This window comes from Physeter macrocephalus, chromosome 6 (assembly GCF_002837175.3).
Source record: "Physeter macrocephalus isolate SW-GA chromosome 6, ASM283717v5, whole genome shotgun sequence".
NCBI lineage: Eukaryota > Metazoa > Chordata > Mammalia > Artiodactyla > Physeteridae > Physeter > Physeter macrocephalus.
The window spans coordinates 43806297-43831589 of NC_041219.1; the positions used below are offsets into that span (position 1 = coordinate 43806297).

The window sequence follows — 25293 nt, forward strand, 5'->3', positions numbered from 1 at the left end:
TCGGGCTACCCCACCCCCCCGCCACACCCAATTTGACCCCTTTCCCTTCCTCCCAGACACGTCAGATGCTGAGAACCAGTCCCCCCAGCACGAGCCTCCTCAGTTCCCCCCACCTGTGTGTATCGGGCACCGCGATGCACCCCGGGCCTCCTCCCCGCCGCGCCAAGCCCCAGAGCCCTCCCTCTTGTTCCAGGATCTCCCCAGGGCCAGCACCGAGAGCCTTGTCCCCTCCACAGACTCTCTGCACGAGCGCCTCCACATCCCCAGCCCCGTATGCATCGGGCACCGCGATGCACCCCCCTTCTCGTCCCCACCCCGCCAGGCCCCCGAGCCCTCCCTCTTCTTCCAGGACCCCACTGGGACTAGTATGGAGAGCCTGGCCCCCTCCACCGACTCTCTGCGTGGCTCCCCAGTGCTGCCCCCTCAAGTGTGCATAGGGCACCGAGATGCCCCTCGAGCCTCCTCCCCACCCCGCCACCCGCCCAGTGACCTAGCGCTCCTGGCACCCTCACCTCCGCCAGGCAGCTCGGGGGGCTCCCGGGGCTCGGCACCCCCGGGTGAGACCAGGCACAACTTGGAGAGGGAGGAATACACCGTGCTGGCCGACCTGCCCCCACCCAGGAGGCTGGCGCAGAGGGAGCCAGGGCCCCAGTGCAGCAACGGGGGCCGCACCCGCAGCCCTGGCCGCGCAGAGGTGGAGCGCCTCTTCGGGCAAGAGCGCAGGTGAGCCCAGGGCTGGGGCAGCCAGGTGGGCTGGGGCGGAGGCTCGGCGGCAGGACAGGTGGAAGGTTCACAGGCTTAGGTTCCAAACCAGGAAAGGGTTTAGACCCCGCCCTGCCGCTTACTGGCTTTGTGACCTTAGGCAAATCACTTCACCTCTCCGTTTCCACACCTTAGGAGTTGTTTTTGACAATTAAGTGATACTGTGCATAGCCTAGTGGGTAAGAGCGAAGACCAGGGTCAGGCAGTCTGGGTTCAAATCCTGGGTCAACGCCATTCGCCAACTGGTGTGATGTGGTAAAGTGATTTAACCTACCTGAGCCTCAGTTTCCTCATCTGTAAAATTAGAACATCAGTACATTCATTTAAATGAGGTTAAATTCTCAAACCCTTTGTCTGATCCAGAGTCACAGGTTTATTTATTCATTTATTTATTTTTTACACCTTATGTGAGGGAGAAGAAAGTGTCCCAGATTTTTTTCTGCCTTAAAGAAGAAAACTCACAGGTCCCATGCATTTCAGAAAACAGAAATGTCAATTTGAAACGTATGGCCAGGGGCTTGCCTGGTGGCGCAGTGGTTGAGAGTCTGCCTGCTGATGCAGGGGACATGGGTTCGTGCCCCGGTCTGGGAAGATCCCACATGCTGCGGAGCGGCTGGCTCCGTGAGCCATGGCAAAAAAAAACAACGTATGGCCAGAGCCACATATTTTAAATAAGAGAACCCACAAGATGACAGACTTTTTTTAGAGGTTAAATGTTCCTTTCCTGGGACAGCGACAGCACCTGAAGTCCAGGAATCCCACAAGTCTCCTTGGTCAGTGGCTCCATTCATGCGGGTGTTTACAACCCAGCAGAACGTCTGCTTTTCCCCAGTCTTGGGGAGGAGAAATGTTTCCTCCAGATCCGGCTGAGATTTCTTTCTCCAGCAGTTCCAGCCTCAGAGTCTTTAAGGATCAGGGCTGAAATTCCATTCGTTAAGTTCAAGAGAACAAAAAAACATAGGTCTGAAAGTCTCAAAACTTTCAGTGTAGAATTCAATAAATTATAGCATATTTACCGAGGCTGAGGTGTACAGCCATCACCACAACATAATTTTAGAACATTTCCATCACCCTAAGGAGTGGGTAATATTTTGCATCCACAATTCCTCTCTTTGTTGTCCCTTAGACAACATTTTCTCTTAGATTTGAATCTGCGTGAGAAACCTTATCTCTTATTCTTCAAATTTCCTTTTCCAGTAAGTTTTATCCATTTAAAACCCAGGCGACAACCTTTGTGGTCTCCAGCGTTAGTGTAATTCTTTCTTTGGCCTCTTAAAAAAAAATACTTTCTTTTTTTAGAGCAGTTTTTGGTTCACAACAAAATTGAGCGGAAAGTACAGAGATTTCCCATATACGCCCTGTTCCTACACGTGCACAGCTACCCTACTATCAACATCCCCCGCCAGAGTGGTCCACTTGTTACAATCCATAAACTTACACTGACACATTATCACCCAAAGTCCATAGTTCACATTAGGGTTCACTCTTGGTGATGTACATTCTGAGTTCAGACAAATGTATAATGACGTGTGTCTACCATCAGAGTATCACACAGAATAGTCTCACTACCCTGAAAACCCCCTTTGTCTTTGGCCTTTTATGATGACTATTTTTGGTCTGATGTCAATTTGCATACCTTTGACTTTACCTGATAACTCAGCAGGGTCTTTGAACCAAAGTTAAATTTTCTTTCCTTCTTTTTTTTTTTTTCTTACCGTGATTAACTTTTAGAGAGATGAAGCGTTTATAGTAGAAGTCTGGAATATTTATACTTTTATTAATCATTTAATTGTTTTTACACAGATACGTCTATTCATATTATTTTGCTCTCTTTGAAGTAGATTTACCTTTTTCTAAGCTTTATTGAGATATGATTGACATATAAAAATTGCATATTTTGCACATATATTTTGGTGAAGTAGATTATTTACTTTTAAGCAAGGTTTTATGACTCTACTGAGTAATTAAAATTTTCCCTCTTGTATGGCATTTTTTCCAAGTAGAAAACCATTCGCTCTCTGAAGATAAAATTTTAAAACCTACTTAAATATCTCTAAGGGACAGGCTGAAATTTATGAGTGGGTGGCTATAGAGCTGTACTCTTATTTTCTCCGGTTCATTCATTCAACATGTATTTATTGAGCATCTACTCTGTTCAAGCATTGTTCTAACTGAGGCTGGAAATTTTTTCTTAACGGGCTATCACATTAAAGCATTAGGAATTTTGGCTCGATATCTTCATTTCTGCCCTCTTGATGCCTTTGGAATTTCCTGTCTTAGAATCATATAAGCATTTCCTAGTATCTTGAATTCAAAACGGAGCCTTCATGGAATTTGCCTGACTTGACGGCCGTTGTCCTTTAATACCCTCTGGAGGTGGAAGAGCCCATCCAAGCTTCTTTGTCATCCTCGGTGCCGCCACACCAACCCTCAGGCACAGGTGGCCCGAGGAAATACTGTTGCTTCAGCATCAGGAGGCTGTACTCTGTCGAAGTCTCAGAATTTTCTTGAGTTCTTCTCTCCCCTCTCTCCATTCCACATGGGGGGAACCTTCTCAGAAGGAATGCTCATTGAACAAGCTGGAGTTTATATGGAAAATGCATTCATTCGGAAGAGAACGCACGTTTGCCTTGCCACCCTGCACAGAGTAGTTTCTGCCGTTATCCTCCCCACCTAGTCAACGTTGGTGTTTTTGCTTCGCAGAGGCTCCTACACCCCGGTTCTGAGGGAAATTCACTCTAAGGCATCAGATCTCACAGAGCAAGGAAACTCTCTCGCTTCAAGTTGGATTAAAAATTGAACCCGATCAGGCAGCCGTCAAACTTAGAAACAGTTAACTCCAGAGCAGGGAACTTTGGTTTCCTGTGAGTCCAATGCTAAGAATGGCTAAAAAATCAAATTAGTTTATGGATCTGATTCCAATAACATTGGCAAAAGCCATAAGACAAGAACAAAGCCCAAGCCCTTAACTGTTTCACTTTCTAAAGCCTCTGTAGAGTTTCAGCCTAGTCCTCAAGCTGGAGGCAGACTGCAGGGTATGGGTCCTGGCTCAGACCTGAGTAGGATTCTTCTTCCTGTTTCACTGGCTGGGTCAAGGTCAGCACCTGGTCATCTTTCTCAGGCTTCTGCTTTGGTTCAGCCACCACAGACACAGCTCCATTTGTCAATTTAGATGAAGTCTGACTCTCAAACCCTCTTGCAATAAATATCCTAAATATCCAGTGGAGTGGTTAGGTCTTTTGTTTTGACCCCCTTACACAGGGGAGGCGAGGGATGTACCCAGATTCTGTTTGATGCTCCTACATTTCAACAGAGATGTCATGTTAGATATTAATAGCCATGGCTAACAATTATTAAGCAAGACAACTAGCTGGAACTGGGACTTTCTACAGCTTAGAGGTTGTCTTCTTCGGACGTGGCAACAACGCCTGAAGTCTGGGTGTCTTAGAAATGACATTTGCATGGACGGTTTTATGTTGGCCTTTCTGGAGTTGTGGGGAAAAGAGGATGTTTCTTCCTTTTGATCTTGCTAAGAGCTCTTTAACCAACAGCTAGATGGCTGCAGCTAGTACTGAGGGGAAAAACAGGTTGGCCTGGGAAGTGCAAAATTTACCATATGGACAGAAAATGGGCAGAAAGAATGGAACATGGGGGCATATGACATTCTGCCTCTCCTGTCTCCACCTCATGGATTGCAGGAGTTGAAATGAGATAGTACAAGTGCCTGGGACACAGGAAGTACTCCATAAATGTTTGCCATTATGATCATGCATGCACACTGCCTGGGACACGGTAGGTGCTCAATAAATCTTAATTCCCACAAGGACCAGTCTAGCCTTTGTCTGAGGGTGAACTGTGGGCTGCCAGTGGGGTGGCGGCCAGAAAGGAAGTACTGAGTAAGACAGGAGGCGGTTAAGGCCAAGGCTGAGCTCCCCGACCTTTGCCCACCCCTTTTCTCATTTCATCTTCCCAACAGCCCCATGAGGCAGATAGAATAGGGCAGTGTCGACTATCCCCATTTTGCAGAAGGGGAAACTGAGGCCCTGAAAGGATCCTCCCTCACTTAAGGCCCTTCAACGAGCTTGTGGTGGGTCCCTGGATCTGCTACATCTCTTCCACGGTGGGGGGTGGGAGTAGAGGAGCTGGGGTGCCGGGAGTGGGACAGTCCCAAGGGCCCTCAGAGGGGCGGTGCGTTTGCTCATAGGAAGTCCGAGGCACCGGGGGCCTTCCAGACCTGGGATGAGGGGCGGTCGCAGCGGCCCAGCCAAGTTCAGAGCCAACCTCTCCGAAGACAGTCCAGCCCTGCCCTCAGCAGGGAGGTGAGCACTGCCAGCCTGCCTGGGGCCCCTGCACCCCCGAGGGGTGAGCCACAGCTTCTCCCCTCCCCGAGGTGCTGGGCGGGGGTCCTGGGAAGGGAGGTTCTTTACGAAAGGGTCAGAGTCCCAATCATGGGCGTCCAGCTCCTCCCTCTCCCAAAGAGCCAGCAAAATTGAGACAGACCCCGATCGGTCCATCTTGAAGATGGCCCTTCCATGCTGTCCCCGTCCTTCATTAGGCACCTGCCATCTTGAGACGTTTTCAGGGAAAAACTCCCCATACGTCAGTCCAGCTCTAAGGGCTGTCTCTTCCAGGGTGGGGATTGGTATTTTTAAAGAAACTCTTAGATGGCAGGGCCCAACCCCGTGAATGGAGTATTGGTGGTGGAAATTCCGGCACCTGATAGCCCAGGTTGGAATCAATATCTTGGGGGGGAGGGGGAAGTCCGGAAAGTGAGCAGCTGTTTGCAGATCTTTTTCTGGAACTGAGGAAGGTGGGTGAGGGGGAAGGGCTGACACCCCCAGGGAGGGAAGCCAGAGACCCTAGGTACTTTTTGACCTGCTTTAATCCAGCCTGCTGTGAGGACAGAGCTTGCAACTCCCTGAAGCCTGGCTAAGACCCCAGTTTCCTGTCCTCCTAAACAGACACCACCCAGTCAAGGTCATGGAGCCTCACCCACTCCCTCACCTCATCCTCAGGTAACCAAGCCCCTCGCGAAGCAGGCAGAACCAGCCCGGCGGAGCCGAGCAGAGCCCCCTCATCCCAGGAGCCCCGAGAGGCGGCCTGAGGGGGAACGGCGACTCCAGGGGTCCTCGCCGCCCCCGAGGACGTCAGCCAGGACTCCTGAGAGGGAGCCGCGGACAGAGAGACCTCTGGAAAGTGGCCGGGCGGGCCCAAGACAGCCTCTGGGAGGGTGGCAGAGTCAGGAGGAGCCGCCAGGATCCGGGGACCCACACAGACACCTGGAGAGAGGCTGGGGCAGGCAGGAGGAGGGCCCAGGCCTGGGGGGCTGGCTAGGACTTGGGGGGCCCAGGCGGGGGCCTGCCGGAGCCCCAGAGGAAACATGGAGGGGCCCTCCCAGGGAGTCTGAGGAGAGCTGGAAGCTGCTGGCTGGCCGCCCCTGCCACAGGGGGCAGGTAGAGGCCTGGGAGGAACCCCCCGGTGGTGGACCATGGGAGCCCCCTGACAGGCCAGCTCAGCGGGGCTGGGGCAGCCTGCAGGAGCTGTCCAGTCCTCACCAGCCTATGCGGCCCCCAGAGAACTCCAGGGCAGGCCCAGGAGAGTTCTCGAAAGTCCGGAGGCCTGAGACACCCCCTGCCACGGGCTGGGGGGCTGAGGGAGCCTGTCCACACCTGCATGGCCCTGAGAGGCAACCCGAGTTTGACTGGAGGGACCTGGTGGGCCTCCTCGGGGCACCCAGAGAGGGGGCCTGGACCCGCTCGGGGGTGCCGACGCTCGCCTCCGCTCTTCCGAGGCTGGACTGGGAAGGCCTCCTGGAGCTCCTGCAGGCCCAGCTGCCCCGCCGGGACACGGCTGGACACTGGGGTGGCCCGGGCACAATTTCCCCAGGCACGAAGGGTACTCTGGAGCTGGAGCCAGAGCGACACACCCAGTCTGAAGGAGGGGCAGGAGCTACTCTGGTCAATGGATACAGCCCTGGGCAGTGGCCCCAGAGCTCCGCCCAGCCGCCCAGCCCTGCCGGCATCTCCACCCAGTGGCCAAAGACCAAAGTGACAAGTGGACCAGAGACCTCAACTATGGCTGGTCTGGAGGAGACAGGCCCGCTGAGGGGCAGGAGCCCTGCTGAGGGCCCCAGCTCGCTACAATGGGAGGTAAGTCAGTCTCACTTCCGAGGGGCAGCCTGAAAGTCAGTCCCACCCGACACGTGTCCCGAAAGGCCTCCCCGCAGCTCCTGCACACAATCCTCCCTCCTGACCAAAAGCTTTCCCTCGCACAAACTGCACAGTGATAATGAGAGCACTTTTTTGAGCATTTACTGTGTGCTAAGCCTTGGTCTGAAGGTTTTATGGTATTTTCCTCATTTAATCTCCACAGCGGTCTGATGAGAAAGGCACTATTTTTTTTTTTTTTTTTGCGGTACACAGGCCTCTCACTGTTGTGGCCTCCCCCGTTGCGGAGCACAGACTCCAGACGCGCAGGCTCAGTGGCCGCGGCTCACGGGCCCAGCCGCTCCGCGGCATGTGGGATCTTCCCGGACTGGGGCACGAACCCGTGTCCCCTGCATCGGCAGGCGGACTCTCAACCACTGCGCCACCAGGGAAGCCCTGGGCACTATTTATTTACAGACAAGGAAACTGAGACACAGAGAGGTTAAGCCACTCACCCAAGATCACGCAGCTAGTCAGGGCCGGGGTAGGGGTGAACCCCAGGTCTGCTCTGTGCAGATCACTCTGAAGCCTCAAGCAAGATGCACTGGCCAGGCCTTTCTCCCCTCCTGGCCCTACAATACTTGGTTTGTGTTGCCTCTGGTGGCTTCTACCTGGCCCTGTCTGGGACTGCAGCCAGCGTGGTCATGTCCCCTCCCCACTGCTATATTCCAAGTTCCTTAAAGTCCGGGAGTGAAGCTTGACAGCTTCACTTACCTTTCTCTAGCCCATACAGCTCCTCTCAGGCACAGAGAAGGGGTTGCATAAATGCTCACTGGGCTGAGCTGGCTGGTGAGACAGCTGCTTAAATGGGGGCCTATATGTAAAGTAGGCCCAGTGCCTGGCACATAGTAGGTGCTCACCAAATCCCTTCCTGTCTCTTTGGCCCAGGCGCAGGATCACAGAGTCAGTGGTGCTCTGGTGCTTCCCAGAGCATTTATCTGAAGATGGTCACTGGGAAGGGTCCTGGAGGCCAGAACCCTGCAACCTGGCCTCAGCTCACCAGGAATGCAGCAGGTGGTTTTGGACACCCAGACTCTCTTGGTTCTGGTCTTCCTCTGTAAAACGGGACCAACTACTTCCCTGACAGGCACTACTGGGGCGATGCAGCAGCTCCTGCTCATTCATCCAAACCCTCCTCGTCTCCACAATGTGCAGCCCAGTACTGCCTCCCCAACGGATGACAGGGGAGGGCTTATGGTGTGCTGGCCCCTGGCCTTGGGGCTTTGCATGCTTTGCCACGTGCCTCGGCTAGATACGAGGCCCAGACTCATTCAGCATTTGCTGGGGCCACACATGTATAAGTCGAGAGAAATGAGATCAAAGTATTGACTCCAAAGCCCGAGTTTTTACTTTTTAAAATTTTATTGAAGTATAGTTGATTTACAATGTTGTGTTAATTTCTGCTGTACAGCAAAGCGACTCAGCTATACATATATATATACTTTTTCATATTCTTTTCCATTATGGTTTATCATAGGATATTGAATACATTTCCCTGTGCTATACAGTAGGACCTTGTTGCTTATGCATCCTATATATACTAGTTTGCATCTGCTAACCCCAAACTCCCACTCCATCCCTCCCCACCTCCCTTTCCCCTTGGCAACCACAAGTCATGTCTGTAAGTCTGTTTCTGTTATGTAGATATGTTCATTTGTGTCATATCTTAGATTCCACATATAAGTGACATCATATGGTATTTGTCTTTCTTCGTTTTGTATGATAATCTCTAGGTCCATCCATGTTGCTGCAAATGGCATTATTTCATTCTTTTTTGTGGCTGAGTAGTATTCCAGTGTGTGTGTGTGTGTGTGTGTGTGTGTGTGTGTGTGTGTGTGTGTGTGTGTACACACCACATCGTGTGTATATACCACATCTTTTTTATCCATTCATCTGTTGATGGACATTTAGGTTGTTTCCATGTCTTGGAAAAGCCCAAGCTTTTAACCACTATTTTGTGGAGCCTCTGAGCCCATGGAAGGACTAGGGAGCCCCCTTCCCTGCATTTCCCTGAGGCTGCTCTTGATTTCTCCCCTGATCAACTCAATGCACAGACACCAGAGATGCAGGGATGAGCCAGCCTGGTCCTGCCCTCAGAACCAAGAGGGGACTTGGGGCCCCACATGACAGGTTGCTATCAGGCTTGTTGGGCAGGCAGGGGGACCACCACAGGCAGCTCAAGGAGAAGATGCTGCATCCCAGTGGACGCTGGGATGCTGCAGGCTGGTCTGGTCAAAAGAGAAGAGGGAGGAAAGAGAGACTCTCTAGCTAGAGTTACTCCACGGTGAGGCTCAGGGGTCCCTGGGAGGTTAGGAGATGGTGACTGGGGAGGGGCAGGAACACCAGGTGCTTCAGGCCATTTCACAGATGACACAGCAGAGGCATTCACCAGGTCCTGCTGGGGCTCTAGCTGGTCACCTCTAGGAAATCTTTGGCATGGCATTCAAGGCCTCCTGCCCTTCCTTCCACCCCAGATTTGCCCTCTAGCTGTGCTGAGCTGGCTGCAGAGCTCTGTGAGCACATCTCCCTGCCCTTGTGCCTGCTGTTTCTGGCCTAGGAAGCTCTTCCCTTCCCTCTTCACTCACCAAACATCTGTTCATTGTTTGAGTCTTAGATCAGCTGCCCTGTTCTGAGACGCCTTCCCTGAATACTCACGCCACCCCTGGATTGGTGACGTTTCCCTACCGGGCTTCGTAGTCCTGCTACTCTTCATCTGGTCACACTCAGTTGTCATTTTCCCTTAAAAAACATGAGCTCCATGTGGGCAGGAGCTGCGCCTACTTTATCTCTGTACCTCTGGCCCCTGGCCCAGGGTCTGACACAAAGGAGGAGATGAGCTCAGTGGCTGGTTGACCAGTGAATACATGGATGCTTGAGGGCTTGCAAGAAACAGACGGAGGGTGGGTAGGTCCGTGGGTAGTTGATGGATGAATGATGGATGACAGATGTGTGAACGGGTGATGGATAGATGATATATGTTGGACAAATGAGAAACATGTTGGATGGATGACAGATGGGTGGATGGATGAATGGATAGACGGGTGATGAATGGAACAGATGATGGGTGCTGGATAGATAGATGTTGCATGGATGGGTAAATGTTGTGGAATATGGATGATGGATGGTGAATGAATGTTGGAAGGATGGGTAGGTGGATGAATGGATGTTGGATGGATTGAGGAAGGATACGTGGATATAGTTTTTTTTTATTAATTAATTAATTTTTGGCTGCGATGGGTCTTCGTTGCTGTGCGTGGGCTTTCTCTAGTTGTGGTGAGCGGGGGCTACTCTTCGTGGCGGTGCACAGGCTTCTCATTGCGGTGGCTTCTCTTGTTGCGGAGCGCGGGCTGTAGGCGCACGGGCTCAGAAGTTGTGGCTCACGGGCTTAGTTGCTCCATGGCATGTGGGATCTTCCTGGACCAGGGATCGAACCCGTGTCCCCTGCATTGGCAGGTGTATTCTTAACCACCGCACCACCAGGGAAGTCCCGTGGATACAGGATGGATGAATAGATGACGAATAAATTGAGGATGGATGTATTGGGATAATGGATGTTGGCTAGATGAGTGGGTGGATGTCATAGGATGGATTCTGGATGGTTGGATGGATACATGGGTCTATTCTGTGTGTGTGGTACGCGGGCCTCTCACTGCTGTGGCCTCTCCCATTGTGGAGCACAGGCTCCAGAGGTGCAGGCTCAGCGGCCATGGCTCACGGGCCTATCCGCTCCGCGGCACGTGGGATCTTCCCGGACTGGGGCACGAACCTGCGTCCCCTGCGTCGGCAGGCGGACTTTCAACCACTGCGCCACCAGGGAAGCCCGATACATGGGTCTATTGATGTTGGATTCTAGGATGGATGTTAGATGGATGGATGATGAATGGATGCATAAGAAGTTGGAACCTGGGGAATAATCTGACCTATGCTGTGTTCTTTCTTACCTCCAGTTCCAATCAAAGGAGCCTGAGGAGTCAGAAGGAAGCAGAGGCCAAGACTCACTGACTGACCAGAAGCAGGCAGACTCGGTAGTTGGGTCATGGGTGTGGGCACAGAGGGAGGGGAAGGGAAGGGAAATCAGGTTGCAGGTGGGCTGAGGTCCTCAGATCAGCTCTGGGGTCATCCAGACCAAGGCTGGCTCTGCCATGGGGACATCGAGAAGAGGGGCTCTAGATGAGCTGGCAGCAGGGCCACCTCATCTGAGTGGGTGGACTGTCCTAGGGTCAGAAGCCTAGGGCTCTGCTTTCAACTTGCTAGGATGCCCTGAAAAGGTCGCTGCCCTTCCCTGGGCAAATGGCAGTTTGGCCCTGATGGTCTCTGAAGGCAAGGTCCTCCTGATTCTGGAGGGTTGGCCAGGCTGGGAGAAAGGGTAGAGCTTCCAGGAGCTGGAGCCAGAGAAGCACTGAAGAGGGCCGAGGAGGTACAGAAGTCAGCAGAGGCTGGAGAAGCTCCAGGGTCCTGGGGCGGGAGAGATGTGTGCAAGGGGTGGGACCCGCCCAGGCCGCTCTGAGGCCTGGCTGCAGCTGGAGCACGTGCTCTGCCCCGCCCCTCCCCACAGACCTGCCAAACAGACTGTTCTCATCACCCGCAGCCTCCAGAGAGGTGAGGTCACAGCTGAGGGCCTGGGGCAGCGGGAGGCGAGAAGAACACCAGGCTGTTTGAGGCTGTGCTTTTCTAATCCTGCTGTTGTTCTGCTGTTCCCCATGCCGCTTCCTGAGAAGCCGGGTGTGACGGGGCGGGCCGGGGGTGGGGGTGGGGTGGGCGGGGAACGGGGTGGGTGTCTGTCTGGCAGTCTGGAGCCCCCAAGTCTGGCCCTGCCGCTAGTCAGAGCTGGGGGGATTCTGCCCAACCCGACTGTGCAGATGAGGAAAGGAAGGGTAGGCAGTCAGATCACATAGCCGGTTGGTGGTTGGGCTCAAATTAGGACCCAGGGCTCAGGACCCCCTACCCAGCGCTCTCTGCTACCCCCAACGCCGCTTCCTGGCTCTGCCCTGATTGCCTGCGTGGCCTCGCATAGTAGAAGCAGCATTCTAACTGCTCAGTCTTCCCATCTGTGAAATGGGAGGGGACGGGGACTGGTCACTAAAGGCACTTCCAGCTCTCACAGGGACTCCGGCAACTTTGCTCTTCCTCTTTCTGGGTTATTTCTTCATACTTCCTAGGGCCAGAGTTTTGTGAACAAAGAGGAAATAGCAATACAGGGGTCCCCCTCTAGTCTCCATGAAATGGGCCTGCCCCAGCAACCCAGAAAACCTCTCAATCCACCCCCAGGAAGCCTGGACTGGACAGAATTGATAACTGCCTCATTCATTCATTCACGTACCCTTCGTGAGCACCTTCTGTATGCCTGGGTGTGGGCCAGAGGCGAAATGAAGCGCCAGCATGGAGCCCATGGTCTAGTGGTCAGGGCTGCGATGGCGATGTGGTGCAGGGTGGGGGCAGTCCTTCCCCCCAAAGCCCCCTGGATCTGTGCTTTGATGCTTCATGTCCCACGTCCAGAGAATCTCTGGATTCTGAAGAGTTGGGACACCTGGGCTCTGCCCTGCCTCTGCCAGTAACTTGCTCTGTGACTTTGGGCAAATGCCTCTGCTTCACTGGGGCCTCAGTTTCCCCAACAAGGATGACTCCAAAGAGGGTGCACTGGGGACTCTGCCGGGTGTGTGGCTGTAAAAGTCTGCGACTCACTCCTTTCACAAAGGTGAGGAGAGTAGGCAGATTAGGATTAGGGGGCCCTTGAGTGACCCCTTGGCTCCAGAGGGTTCTTGCCTTGGGGAAGAGGAGCCTAGAGTTTCTCCATCTTTAGATATTTCAAGAGGAGCTGGAAATATGTAGTTATGTGTTAAACCACTTGATTATTTAACACTGGAACCTAACGCAAAATAATCTGAAAACCTTATGTGGGCTGAACACACATCTGTGGTCCGCACTCCCCTCCCGCCGGCCACCTGGGGTCTGACCTGAGGGTGGAGAAGTACACATCCCCAAGGGCGCTGAGCCCCAGGAGCCCTGTCAACCAACACCACGCGGTGTGAACACGTGGCAGTGCCCCTCGGCAGTTCTGGGAGAGGAGAAAGACGGCAACCCTGGGCCTTTGAGGTGGGCATGGCAGCATGGGCCGGGGAGGCTGTCGTCAGGGACTCCTCCATCCCACCAAAGGGACGTGGGGGCCAACACTGGACCCTGTTTGACAGGCAGACAAGAGGCCAGCGGAGGGCAAGGCTGGGAGCCCACTCAAGGGCCGACTGGTGACCTCATGGCGGATGCCCGGGGACCGTCCCACGCTGTTCAATCCGTTCCTGCTGTCTCTGGGGGTCCTCAGGTGGCAAAGGGTAGGCTGGCTCCAGTGGGGTGGGGGTGGGGTGAGGGTGGGGAGAGTGGGGGAGGGGAGGGAGGAGGCTGGTGTCAAAGAAAAGCCAGTAGGGGCTCAGAGGGAGAGATGTGGAGTCCCCACGTGAGGAAGGAGAGCTGGAAGCAGAGCCCAGAGCTTCCGTGGTCTCTGCAGCGAGGGGGACGTCCCACCTGCAGGACCAGGCTGGGGCTGTTTTCAGCTTTCAGGGTGAGGGGTGATGGAATAATCCACCCAGCTGAAAGCTCCCAATCAGCAAATAGGCCAAGGCGAGCCAGGCTGGGGGCAAGGGGGAGAGGGAGGGAGGGCCTGCGAGGGGCTCTGGGATTGCAAAGTGTGTCTCAGACCTGGGTCTGAGCCAGTTGCACAAACATCTGGCATTACGTAACCCATTCCCTGCCCAGAGAGGGCTGTAAACACTCAGGCCTCTGGTTCGTGGTTTTCTCAAGGGCGGGGAGGGGAGGCAGCTGTGACTTGTGCTCTCCTGCCCCCTTCACGGTGGGCGGGAAGAGGCCTGGCCATCTCCAGGAGCCACAGCCTGGCTCATGGGGTCTCTTCTCTCAGTGACAGGCTGACTCTCATACCCCCATCGGCGTGGGGTCTAGCTCTGGGCTGAGAGCCTGTATACCCATTCTACAGATGAAGGGACCGGGACTCAGAGAGGTGAGGTAGACTTGCCCGAGGTCGCACAGCTGTGGTTTAGAGCAGCGTTCGCCAACCTTTTTGGCACCAGGGATCGGTTTCGTGGAAGACAATTTTTCCATGGACAGGCGGTGGGGGGGATGGTTCAGGCGGTAATGCGAGCGATGGGGAGCGACGGGGAGCGGCAGATGAAGCTTCGCTCGCTCGCCCGCCACTCACCTCTTGCTGTGCAGCCCAGTTCCTAACAGGCCAAGGACGGGTACCAGTCCACAGCCTGGGGGTTGGGGACCCCTGGTTTAGAGGAACTGGCCTCTTGCTGATTTTCCTCATTCCTAGATGAGAGAATGGCAGAGCAGCCAAACTCACTAAGCCTCAGTTGCCACATCTGTCTAATGGGGAAAAAAAATCTATGGAGATGATCAGGGCTACAGGGAAGGCTCAGGGAAATCAGGACGCACAGAGGTGTGATGGGGTGGGGTACGGGGTGCGGGGGCGTCCAAACGCTAGCTTCTCCATCCACTGCTTAATTTCCTCACTGCTGCTCTTTGGGGGTTAAGGCACAAGGGTAACCAGGCAAACGTGGTTATCTGGGCAGAGTGGTATCTTCAAGCCGTGGGCGGGAATTACCTTATCAACCTAACTAAGGGTCACTAACACACAGCAGTTCCGGCAGGAGGGGGCAGGTAAGTTTTTGGCTGGAGAGAAGGGGGAGAGAAATGGGGAAATGGACTCTGGGATGATGATGATGGTGATGATAGCCAGCATTTACTGTGCACCTACTATGTGCTCAGCTCTGTGTTCAGTGCGTGGCACATCTGATTGCATTGAATCCTCACCACTAGGCATACTAGGTACGGTTCATATTGTCCATTTCATAGATGAGGGAATGAAACTCACTTGTTCCAGGTCACACAATGGGGGAGAGCTAAGATTTGAACCCTGCTCTGGCTGACTTCAGAGCCCACCCCCCCACCTCTGTGCATCCGTATCTCCCTGAGTCCTCCTTGCAGCGCTGAGAGTCTCTGCACATTTTCTCCGTTGGACAGATGTGGCAACTGAGGCTCAATGAATTTGCAGCTATTCTCTCACCTGGGAATGAGGAAAATCAGGAGCTGAGAGATGGAACTGCTATTGGAGCCACCCAGACAGTTACTTAAAGCAGCTTCACACATCTCTTGGGCTGGACAGTGAAATTAGTCCAAGGTCAAGAGCTAGGAAGCCTGGGCTTGAGTTCTGTCTCTGCCCCTAACTTGTGTGACTTTGGGCCATTGTCTCCCTTCTCTGAGCCTCACATTGTTATCTTGAATAGAGTAACGCTTTGAGACTGGATAACCCCAAGGTTTGGTGGCCCTGTTTAATAAGTCACTCTTGGGTCCCTGAAGCTGTGCCATCTCTGTCTTACCAGGGCAAGTTGCAATAAGGCAGTCATTCCTTCATTTGTGCATTCATTCACTCGACCAATGTTTACTAAGGACCTAATGTGGGCGGAGGCCCTAGGCTTACCATGATATAGACAAAAACCACTTCCTGCCCACAAGGAGCTCACAGTTTGTGAAGACACTGACATATAACTGATTAGAACACTGTGTGGTCATCACTTGAGTTGGGGAGTGTACAGATGCAGGGAGCTCTGGGCAGGGAGTTCACACAGGCAGCCCTGGGAAAGGAGATTCTAAGTCTGTGCTGGGGGCACTCTGGCTTTCTTTGGACTGAGACTTGAAGGGTAAGGAGGAATTTTCCAGGCAAAAAAACATGTGGAGGGAGGGAAGGGAGAGAGTGAGTGTGTGTGTGTTGGGGCATAAGGGGACAGGAAGGGAAGTGTTCCAGGCATGGCACAGAACAACATGTGCAGTTAGGGAGGTACAGAGGACCTGGCTTATTCTGGGACTTCCCAGCATTGTGTAGCCCTAGCATGCGAAATGTGTGTGTCTAATGATAGAGGACAGCAGGCAGGGGCCAGATGATAATGGACATGACTGCAGGCACCAGGATGTGTCTATCAGCAGTGGAGAAGTGTTGAAGAACTTTGAGCAGGGGAGTGTTCTCATCACTGTGTTGATGGTACTAGAAGGGAGTCCCAGAGGCCAGGAAACCAGCAAGGAGGCTGGTACTGCCAGGTGTCCACGCCACTGCGGTAGGGCATTGGTGGTAGCTGAGGTGTTCTGTGTGTCCACGCACTCTCCCAAGGACCAAATGCCTGAGTGAGGTACAGGGTAGGGTGGGAACACTCAGCACAGGGATGCCAGAAGGCCAGTGTCTAGGAGGACTTACCCTTGGTCTCATTCCTCAGGGTGGAGGAGAGAATTCCAATGGGAAATGCTGGGAAAACTTCAGCTCCCTGGGCCTCTGTTTATCTGTGAAATGGGGATAGTGATTATAATCATGACAGCAATAATTTTCAAACCCCAAACTGAGATGGCAGAATCACTGAAGTGGTAATTATTCCAAGCTCCCCTGCGCCCCTACCTAAGGAGAGCTAACTAGGGATAAAGGGGTTGTTCTAGGTGCTTTACTTAAATTAACACTTAATCCTGACAGTAGCCTGTGAGATAACAGCATTATCCCATTTTACAGAGGGTGAAGTTGAGGCACAGAGAGGTTAAGGACCTTGCTTAAGGCAACACAGGGTTTAAATCACAATGCCCCATAAGCCACCTCATGCATTTAGCAACAAATTCCACCACAGTACCTCCTCAGCTGCGGGCTTAGAGGAGCTTCTGCAGGGCAAAAGTACTCTTACAAACCACCAAGTGTTCTGGGAAAGTGAGAAACGGGTATAGCCCACACCCAAGAACCCAAAATGAGGTTCTTAAGGCGAGAAAGACCCCCCGTGAGAAGGGCACGTTTAGGGAAGGCCCTACCAATTCCAGAACTCACTTTGTGCTTAGATTACTTGCTAGGAATCCCATCTCTTCTTACTGTGTGACTCTGGGCAAGTTGGCTCACCTCTCTGAGCCTCCGTTTTCTCATTAGTAAAATGCGGACAAGGACATCACCTGTCGGGTTTGTGGTAAGGATGAAAGTCCATTACATGGATAACGAGCAGGGCTTGGCGTGTGGGACCCGCTGAATTGGTAGTAATGGGTGCCTTGCCCATGTCGCCATCAAACCGAGGCGCCGAGGCCTAATGGACCCATCGCCCCGTCCGGCGGCTGGCGTGGGTCGGGGAGCCGTTGCTGGACGACGACGGTGCCACACCCGGCCGCCCCCACCCCGCACTCCCTCCCTAGCCGTGGCCCGACGGAGTCACCTGCACGCTAGGCCCTTCCTTCCTCCCAGCTTGCCCGCAGTCAGAGCTCGGCCCGCCCTCACTTCCCTCCGCCCCCATCCGCCCGCCCGGACTGCCCCAGCTCACCCGTCCCGTCGCGGCAGGCCCCGCCCCCGGGCCCCTCCCGCGCTCCTATTGGCCCGCTCGCGGCCCCCGCCACTGTTTGTCCCGGCTTCCCCGCCACCCATTGGCCCGCCCGGGTCCTCCCAGGAAGTTTGAAAAAAAAAAAAAAAAAAAGTTTTATGGGCGGATGGAAGGGGCCGGGGCAGCGCCGGGGAAGGGAAGGGCTGGACGAGCGGCGGCGGGTGGCCGAGAGGGGCGGCGGCGGCGGCGGCGGCAGCGGGATTCCCGCGCCGCTGAGCCCGGCCCGAGAGCCCTTTCCACCTTCCTGCCTCCTGCTCTCGCCGCCCCGGGGTTCCGCCATGACGGTGAGTGCCTCCCCGGAGGGCAGCCCCTCTGCGCCCCAGGTCCGAATGAGAGCAACGGCCAGAGCCGAGCCGCTACCCTCCTGGGCAGCCCCCTCGTCACTTCTCGGAGGCTAGAGGAGGTCTCGGCCGAAGACAGGGCGACCCCGGCGGCACGGGCCGGCCGTCCTGCCTCACCTTCCCCCGGCCTCCGCCTCACCTTTCTGGGCCAGAAGCCCGGGCAACCCCCGAGAAGATGGGAACTCTCGGTCCCAGGCACCACCCCCTCACTTTTGCGGGACCAATCACGGACAGATTCCGGGTGGCCTTTTCCCTTCTCCTTCCAGCTCCCCCCTTAGTGAAAACCTGATCTGATTCCCCTAAGCTGCCAGATCCGTAGGGTCTCTCAGGGTTCTGGGCCACGGGAAGAGCGGAGATGGGCCTGGCCTGGATCTGGGTCTCGCCGGGGCCTGGAGAGAGGCGCTGCCTGGTTCGGATGAGTCGCGCTGATGTGGGCCTGGGAAGGCTGTACGCCTTTGTGGGCGCTGGCCGGAGGTTGGGTGGGTGAGAAGGGGCCGCCTCGTCGCATCCTGACCAGAGCCCATCCTGGGACTTCTGAAGAAGCAGGATACCATGTTCTCCCGGGCTTGCCACTTCGCAGTGGCGCTGGGACCTTGGGTGGGGCAGGCCAGCTATTGGGGGTGGGGAACACGATGGCAGGGATTTGTCTTTCTCTTGGGGATGAGCCCTACCCAAGCTCTCTCAATACATGTGCCTTATTTATCATATTGCACCTCATAGCTGAGTTCACCATTACCCCCATTTTACAGTCGGATAAGCTGAGGCTTGGGGAGGGGCATTGGTGAGTTGCCAGAGGTTACCCTGAGTGTAAGGGAAGGAGTAGCCCTTTTCCACGTCACTCTGGCCCCTTGACCGTGATGTTGTGGAAGAGAGGGGCAGGACTGCTTTTGGTTTCTGGCAAGTGCCTAGGGAGGCTCTGACAGCCTGATGAGGAGAGTGGGGAGAGTTGAGCAGGGTGGTGTATTCAGGGGCCCTGCCCCTGTGAGTGTGATGACCTGCTCACTGCCTGGACTTCCTCAGGCTCTGCACATCCTGCCACCTCTCTGCTGGCCCTTCCTGTTGTCAGCAGCCTCCCCTTCCCTGTCAGGGAGAAAGAGAGGCATGTGGGGGGAGGAGCTGAGTCAGTGTCTTGGCCGCCCCCCCCCACCCACCCCCCCGCGCCCCGGCAGGCTAGTGGGGGGTGGTTTCATTGCTGACTGGGTGCCTGCCAGGCCCTGAACTGGGTGCTTTCACATTACCACATTGGAGCCCTGAAGCTTGATGGTAACTCCCCATCTAACAGATGAGGGCACTGAGGTGTAGAGAGGTGAAGTTACAGGCCCCAGGTGACACAGCTGGGCCCTGGCTGAGCCAGAATTTGTAACCAGGTCTGTCCCAGTCTTCTCTCAGGATGAGATAAGAAATGTACACAGTTGCCTTTCCTGGGGAAGCACACACTGAACAAGGGTAAGGCTGCTAGAAGCAGCATGTGGAGGAAGACAGCACATCCCTGCTGATGGGAGGGGGTGTCCCGAGGGAGATGTCCTCCTGTGACTGTAGGACTTTGTCAGGTGGAGATGGACTGGGGGAGGAGGGACAGTGTGGACAAAGGCTGGTGGCCATATTTGGGGAATTAAATGGTGAAAACATAGAAAAGGGACTTGGGAAGGAGGGCCTCAAAGGCCAGGAAGAGCAGCTTGGGCTTTGGTCAGGGGCACTGGGGAGCCATGAAAGGTTTTGGAGCGGAGGGGGGGGCTCACAATCACCTTTGACAGTGTTTACCGGATTCATCCTGGCCGCTTTCAGACCTGAGCCTGCTCCAGGCCGGTGTCCTTCCTGTTTCTTCTTCATACACTTTTCCTCTCTCCTGGCCCCATCTCCCCGACCTCAGGAATCTGAACGAGCAAGTGGCAAAGGTGCTGTGACTGGGTAAATGCTTAAAGGCTTCAGGAAGCCAGGCCTGGAGTCAGGATCTGCTCCACCTCCTTTTGCGTTAGCCGGGTGCAGCCTTGCCCCTGGAGCTTCATTCCCCAGCTGCTACCTGGCATCAAATTATATACCTGTCCACTTGTTTATTGTCTGTTTCTGTCCTGAGTTTTCACCAGGGCAGGGGCCACATCTCTTGTTCACAGCTGATTTTCTGGTGTAGAACAGGGGCCTGGTTCCAAAAGAAAAAAAAAAAAAAGAGAGAGAGAGAGAGAGAGAAAAAAAAAAAGAAAGGAGAAGAAAGAAAGAAATTTTTACGAATGTTCCCTGAGTCCTCGGGTCTTGGGGCATGAACAGTACATGTCCCTGACTGAGTTGCTTCTAGTCTAGCCTGTGAGGGATAAGTAAATGGCTTCAAGACAATCACAGATGCAGCAGAGGCCGTGGGAGGTCGTCTGGTGTGGTGTGTGGTGTGTACTGGGAAAGGGGCCTCTGGCATGGCAATTAAGCCGGGTCTTAAGGCATGAGAAGGGGATTGCCTGGTTGAAAGAGGAGGAGGAGGAAGCCTGGTATTTCAAGCAGAGGACACAGGCATGTGTGGAGGGCCCTACTAGTCCTGATGTGTTGGGCATCAGAGAGGTTGTGTGATGACATAAACATGGGGCCCCCTAAGCAGTGGGGAGTCCAGGTTGAGGCTTTTGTGCCATCCTAAGGCAGCTGGACCTTGTTCTGAAGCTGTCTGGAGCCATCCCTGGAGGTTTTAAGCGGCGTGCGACATTCGGCCTTTTGGATCGGGTCCCCTGCCAGAGTGTCCTTACAGGAGGCTGTGTCTATGGTCCAGGCCAGAGGGAGGCAGTGCTGACCTGTGGCCAAAGGAAGGAGGGCCCACTGTGAGGACCTTTCAGTACTCCGGAAAGGAAAAAGGAGAAAGGGAGCTTCCTGCAGGAGGAGGAACGGTGTCTGGGCCTGGGGAGGCACGCGTGAAGGTGCAGGGGAGGAGATTTATGTTATCAGACCTTTTGACCCCTGGTGGGGGTTCCAGGGTAACTTCAGGACCTCTCGTGCCAGCAGGTTTAAAAACTCCTCTCCCCGAGGTCACCGCACCATCTCGTGCTTGATGCGGCACGTGTGTGGCATGTGTGTGGTGTGTGTGTACTGGCATCTCCATGTGTGGCCCATTCAGTTCTCTCACGGAACTGGTGCCAGGACAGGACCCTGCTATCATTAGCCACATCAGGCAGCCGGGGTCAGGGAGGGCACGTGACTTAGAAAGGTCACCGTGACCCCACTTCCCAGGCAGCCCTCAGGGTCCCAGCCTGTCATTCCTGCCCTTCCTCGGCCTCTGGAAGCCCACGGCTGATCTCCCGGCCCTGGCTCAGCTCAGTCCGATTGGCTGGGTTATCTGCTTGCCCTTTCTGGGGGCTCTCTTCAGGTCAGCACAGTGATGCCAGCTCCGTGGTCCATCCCAGAAAGCCTGGCTTCTCATTCTCAGCTCCGGGAGGTGGAGGTGCAGACTGCCCCAGAAGCACAGGAATTTAGATCAGGGAGGTAGAGGAGGGTGGATATTTATTCAGCACGTTTCCCCTGGGGCCGCAGCATGCCAGGCCCTGGGGCCACGGGGGGGGTCTCCATCTGCATGTGGACCCAGGTGACCTGGTGGCCCTGAGCATGGCTACCGGTCTTCAGTCTTAGCTTGGAACCACCCTGAGCAGCTTCCGGCCCACATGGGGAACAGGGCGGGGAAGGAGAGAGAGCAGACAGGGCATACGCAGCCTGGGGTTTCCCAGGTCTGGGCAGAGCCTGTGTCCCTTCCCTCAGACAGGTCTCCGGTCAGGGGCTGCGACGCAGGAGTTGGGCTACCGGCCTGCCGAGATCCAGGGGCCCTGGTCCCAAGGCCATGGCTGGAGACGGCTCAGGATGTCCAGGCTGCTGGCCCAAGCCCCTCTCAGGTCTCTTCCTCCACCTGAGGAAGAGGAGAATGGGGCTCCCTGACAGGAAGGCGGGTCAGGGGAGGTGGCCAGGTCAGGTGGCTCCGGTTTCCAGGTTTCCAGCCGCCGTCGCCATCACTGCCCACCCCACTGAGCCATGCCACCCGCTCCCTCCATGCAACCGGACACCTTGGCCTGGTGAGGCTGTGATGCAGGTGCTGATAGGTGGGCTCAGAGCCATGGCAACAGGTGGCCGCCTCCTCCCTGCCTGCCAGCCTGGCCCGCCAGTGGGCACGAGCTGAACCTCTGCAGGAGGACCGGGACTTAGACGAGAGTGGTCTCCCCAGCAGGCAGGGAGGGTCTGTGGATAGGCCTGGCCAGAGAAAATGCCTGGATGAGCAGTTTCGTCATCTAGGGTTAGGTGGGGGGACCTAGCTCACAGGCCCCCGTGGAACATGCTACAGCTGGGAGCCCCAAGACCCCGGGGCCGTGCCCCTCTGAGCAGCACCCGGCAGGTAGGGCTTGCTGGGACTGAGGTGCCATCTCCCCGACCCTTCCAGAGATCTAGGGGGGGACCAGGAGGTCTCTGACCTCAGCCTGGGCCTGGCTCCATCTTTCAGGCTCTCCAGGAGATGAGGGGAAGGCAGGGCTGGTTGGACCATGGCAGGGTTAGTGGGTTGGGAATGGGTAGGAGCATTAAGGCATTGTCCTGCTGGGCCGCTTGGGCCTCATCAGCGAGAACTGGATGGTTCGCTCAGCCCTGCTGATCTGGCCTGTCCTCTGAGCTCTCTGAGGGTCCCTTTTTACAGTCAGAGATCTGCCCCCTCTCCCACTCTCAGGTGAGGAAGCCGGCTGGTGGGAAGGGAGCTCAGAGGTCTGTGGTGGGTGGCCAGTAACCCAGCCCACCTCTCAGAGATTGCCGGATGTTCGGGAAAGGGAACAAGGCTGCCTCAGTGGCTGGGGAGCCTGCCTGGATTTAGGGGGCTACCTGGGCCCTCAGCCCTCCCTCCGGACTTCCCAGGACCTCACTTGGGGGCAGGATGGGCAGCCCCCCCTTCCTCCCCAGGCCCCTTTGGTTCTTGCTGGGCCTGACTCATCTGCCCCCTCCTCTCCCCATAGCCCGATCTGCTCAACTTCAAGAAGGGATGGATGTCAATCTTGGATGAGCCTGGAGAGGTAGGAGGGCTGAGGCGGGGGTGGGGTAGGGGGTGGGAGGCGGGGTTGCTGCAGGGCCCAGGTGGCTGAGCTGCTTTCCTGGCCTGTCCGGTTTCTAGAGACCCTGACTTCTGGGCGGAGAGGGTACAGAGTGGGGGCTGGAGTGGGAGCCCTGAGGGTAGGATGTTTCTTGTCCTGTTGGAAAGAAGGCCTTGGGCTGTGGGGTAGGAGGGCAGAGGCTGCTAGTCATCTCAGCCTCTTGGAGCAGTCTGCAGTCTGTAAAGGTCACCAGGGTTGGCGGCCTCCTGGTGCTTCACATCCTGCACCCCATCCCCTCCTCTCACCAAGAGCCCCTCAGCCCTCGCACCTCTTGACGACCCTGGCTGGGTATCCAGGGGTCTGGGATGGAAGGGTTCACAGAGATCATCCAGCCTGAGACACCTACAGATTCCCAAAGACTCAGCTTTACAGCAGCTCCCCCCAACCCTGGGGGTGGGGCTCAGACCACATTTCTTGAAGTCTCACCAACCTGGGGCCCCATCGGGTGAGTCACAGCTCTCTCTGGCCTCGGTGACCTCATCTGTGAAATGGACATACTGGATAATGATAGTTCTTTCCAGGGTGGATAATGGAGTCACAGAGGTTAAGCATGTAAAAGGTCCCACACAACCCCCAGTGCCTGCTTGGGCCTCAGCTAATAACCCTTCCCTTTCTCTAACGTGTGCATCTTTACAACCAGAAGGGACAGTAGCCTTTCACCAGCTCTACCCTTCTGGCTGCCAAGCTGAAGCTGGAGCTGGCTTCCTGCCCACCCAGCCTGGGAAGGGACATCTCCCCGCCCAGGTCCTGCATGCGCCCGTGGCTTGGGTCTGTGTGCAGCCCGCATGCCGGGGAGGGCACGGAGCCAAAGGGAATCTCATTGTGTTTCCTACCCACATGCTTTATTCCCTCCAGCCTACAGCCTTCATACCCGCTGCCTGCTTGCCAGTCCTCTGGTGGCTGGGCTCCAGGCTCACACAAGGCTGGGCACCCTGCCAGTGACCCTTCCCGGCCTCCCCCACCCAGGGTCTCTGGAGGGCAGAGATTATGGGCTCCACCCAGAACTGGCCGTTACTCATTCTCTTTCACAGGGTTTTGGAATGTCCGAGCTGGAAGGGCCCTGGGAGTTCAGCCAGCCCAGCCCCTCGGTGCACAGACAGTAGACAGGCCCACAGGGGCTTTAATCTCTTCCAGGCCTAGCAGCACCTTGGGCAAACCCTGGCCTAGAACTTGGGGCACCTGAGGCCCATCCAGCTGCCATCTCAGGCAGTCACAGACTAGGCCTGGAGGGGCCAAAGAGATCATTTGACACAGAACCCCTGCCCCACTTTACAGAGCGACAGTTGTCCTGAGCAGCAGCTCGGGCCATTCAGAAGAGCTGGGTGGTTCTAAGGCCAGCCTCTGAGAATGATCCCCAACAACCTAGTGCCTGACCCTATGCGAAGTGCCATGAGAGCCATTCCAGGGAGGGTTAGGCATTTCTAACTTCACTAGGAGGCTTAGGGTCTTATTAGCCCTACTTTATAAGTCAGAAAATTGAAGCTCAGAGAGGTCGAGACACTTGACTAAAGACACACAGCTAGCAAGGCATACAATAGTTGTAACCTTGGTCTCTTGGATGCTAAAATCCTGTTTCTTAGGGGAGGCAGTGTGGAATGAAGTAGAAAGTATCATCCTGGCACATCCTTGAAGTCTTCCTGAGGAAAGAAAACGAAGTACTTGAAGTAATAAACAAGGGCTTAGTGATGTGGGAGAGCACCAAGAGGACATGCACTGACCCTGGCAGTGGGTGGACCTCGACTGGCATTCCAGTGAATGGTCAGAAGCCCAGAGGTGGGCTGAGCTTGGCACTTTCATATCAGGCTGTTCTGATGCCCCCACCCCTCTCTTATGTGTCCTGCCAACCTAACCCTGGTTGGAGCAGAGAGAAGCCCACATCATAAATGTACAGATAATGTATTCACATAGCTGAACATGCATGTAACCAGCACCCAGATCAAGAAACAGAATACGACCAGCACTCAGATGCTTCTCCCTGGGCACCCTTCCAGTCCTGCTCTCTGGTAGACTTGTCTTTGACCACTGGGGTGGTTGATCTGGGGTCAGTGTACGGAAAAAGGTTTTTGAAGTTCTGGCCCCCGACTTGCCAGGCAAATGACCTTACACAGGTCACATCCCCTTCCTGGATTGCACTGGGTGGGATTTGCATGTAGGAGCCTTGGTGATCTTGGTGGAAAGTTATCAGGAAGCCTGTGGAAGTGTCAACAAATCAGAGAAGGGCCCCGAGAAAGAAAAGAAGGGTGTGGTTACTGAGGAGAAGCCGACCCATTTCACAGATGCTATCCCCGCAGAGAGGAAATGGGGGGGCTTACTTCAAATGTGGATTTTGTGACTCTGCACTGTCCCCTGTCCCCTGCCCCCCACCCCTCAGCAGAGCAGATGAGGATGTCAGGCCCCTGCTGCAAGCAGAACAGTTGACCTGGCAGCGCCCAGGATGCCTGCGGAATGGTGCGCACACACACGCACGCTCTCATTCCATACCCCCGCACCCCCTCCCTCA

General features: G+C 55.1%; 1 protein-coding gene and 1 long non-coding RNA gene across 4 annotated transcripts in view; one reads left to right on the forward strand and one right to left on the reverse strand.

Annotated features, from left to right (window-relative positions):
* The window catches only part of TRIOBP (TRIO and F-actin binding protein), a 67768-nt gene that overhangs the window by 26055 nt on the left and 16420 nt on the right, over positions 1-25293 (forward strand). For 2 of the 3 annotated variants that reach the window (XM_024127356.1, XM_028490613.1), the window contains exons 1-2: positions 17464-17649; positions 22659-22715. In XM_024127356.1, coding sequence (XP_023983124.1) covers positions 17464-17649; positions 22659-22715 — 243 coding nt within the window. Of the gene's footprint in view, positions 724-4966; positions 5082-5777; positions 6912-10915; positions 10994-13156; positions 13295-17463; positions 17650-22658; positions 22716-25293 lie in introns of those variants that run through there. The other variant, XM_028490612.2, reaches the window with a different exon arrangement.
* LOC129392176 (uncharacterized) lies at positions 14437-16854 on the reverse strand. Its single transcript, XR_008617585.1, has 3 exons — positions 16831-16854; positions 16225-16307; positions 14437-15042 (listed from the first exon to the last, which is right to left on the reverse strand). It is a non-coding gene; the product is annotated as an uncharacterized lncRNA (long non-coding RNA).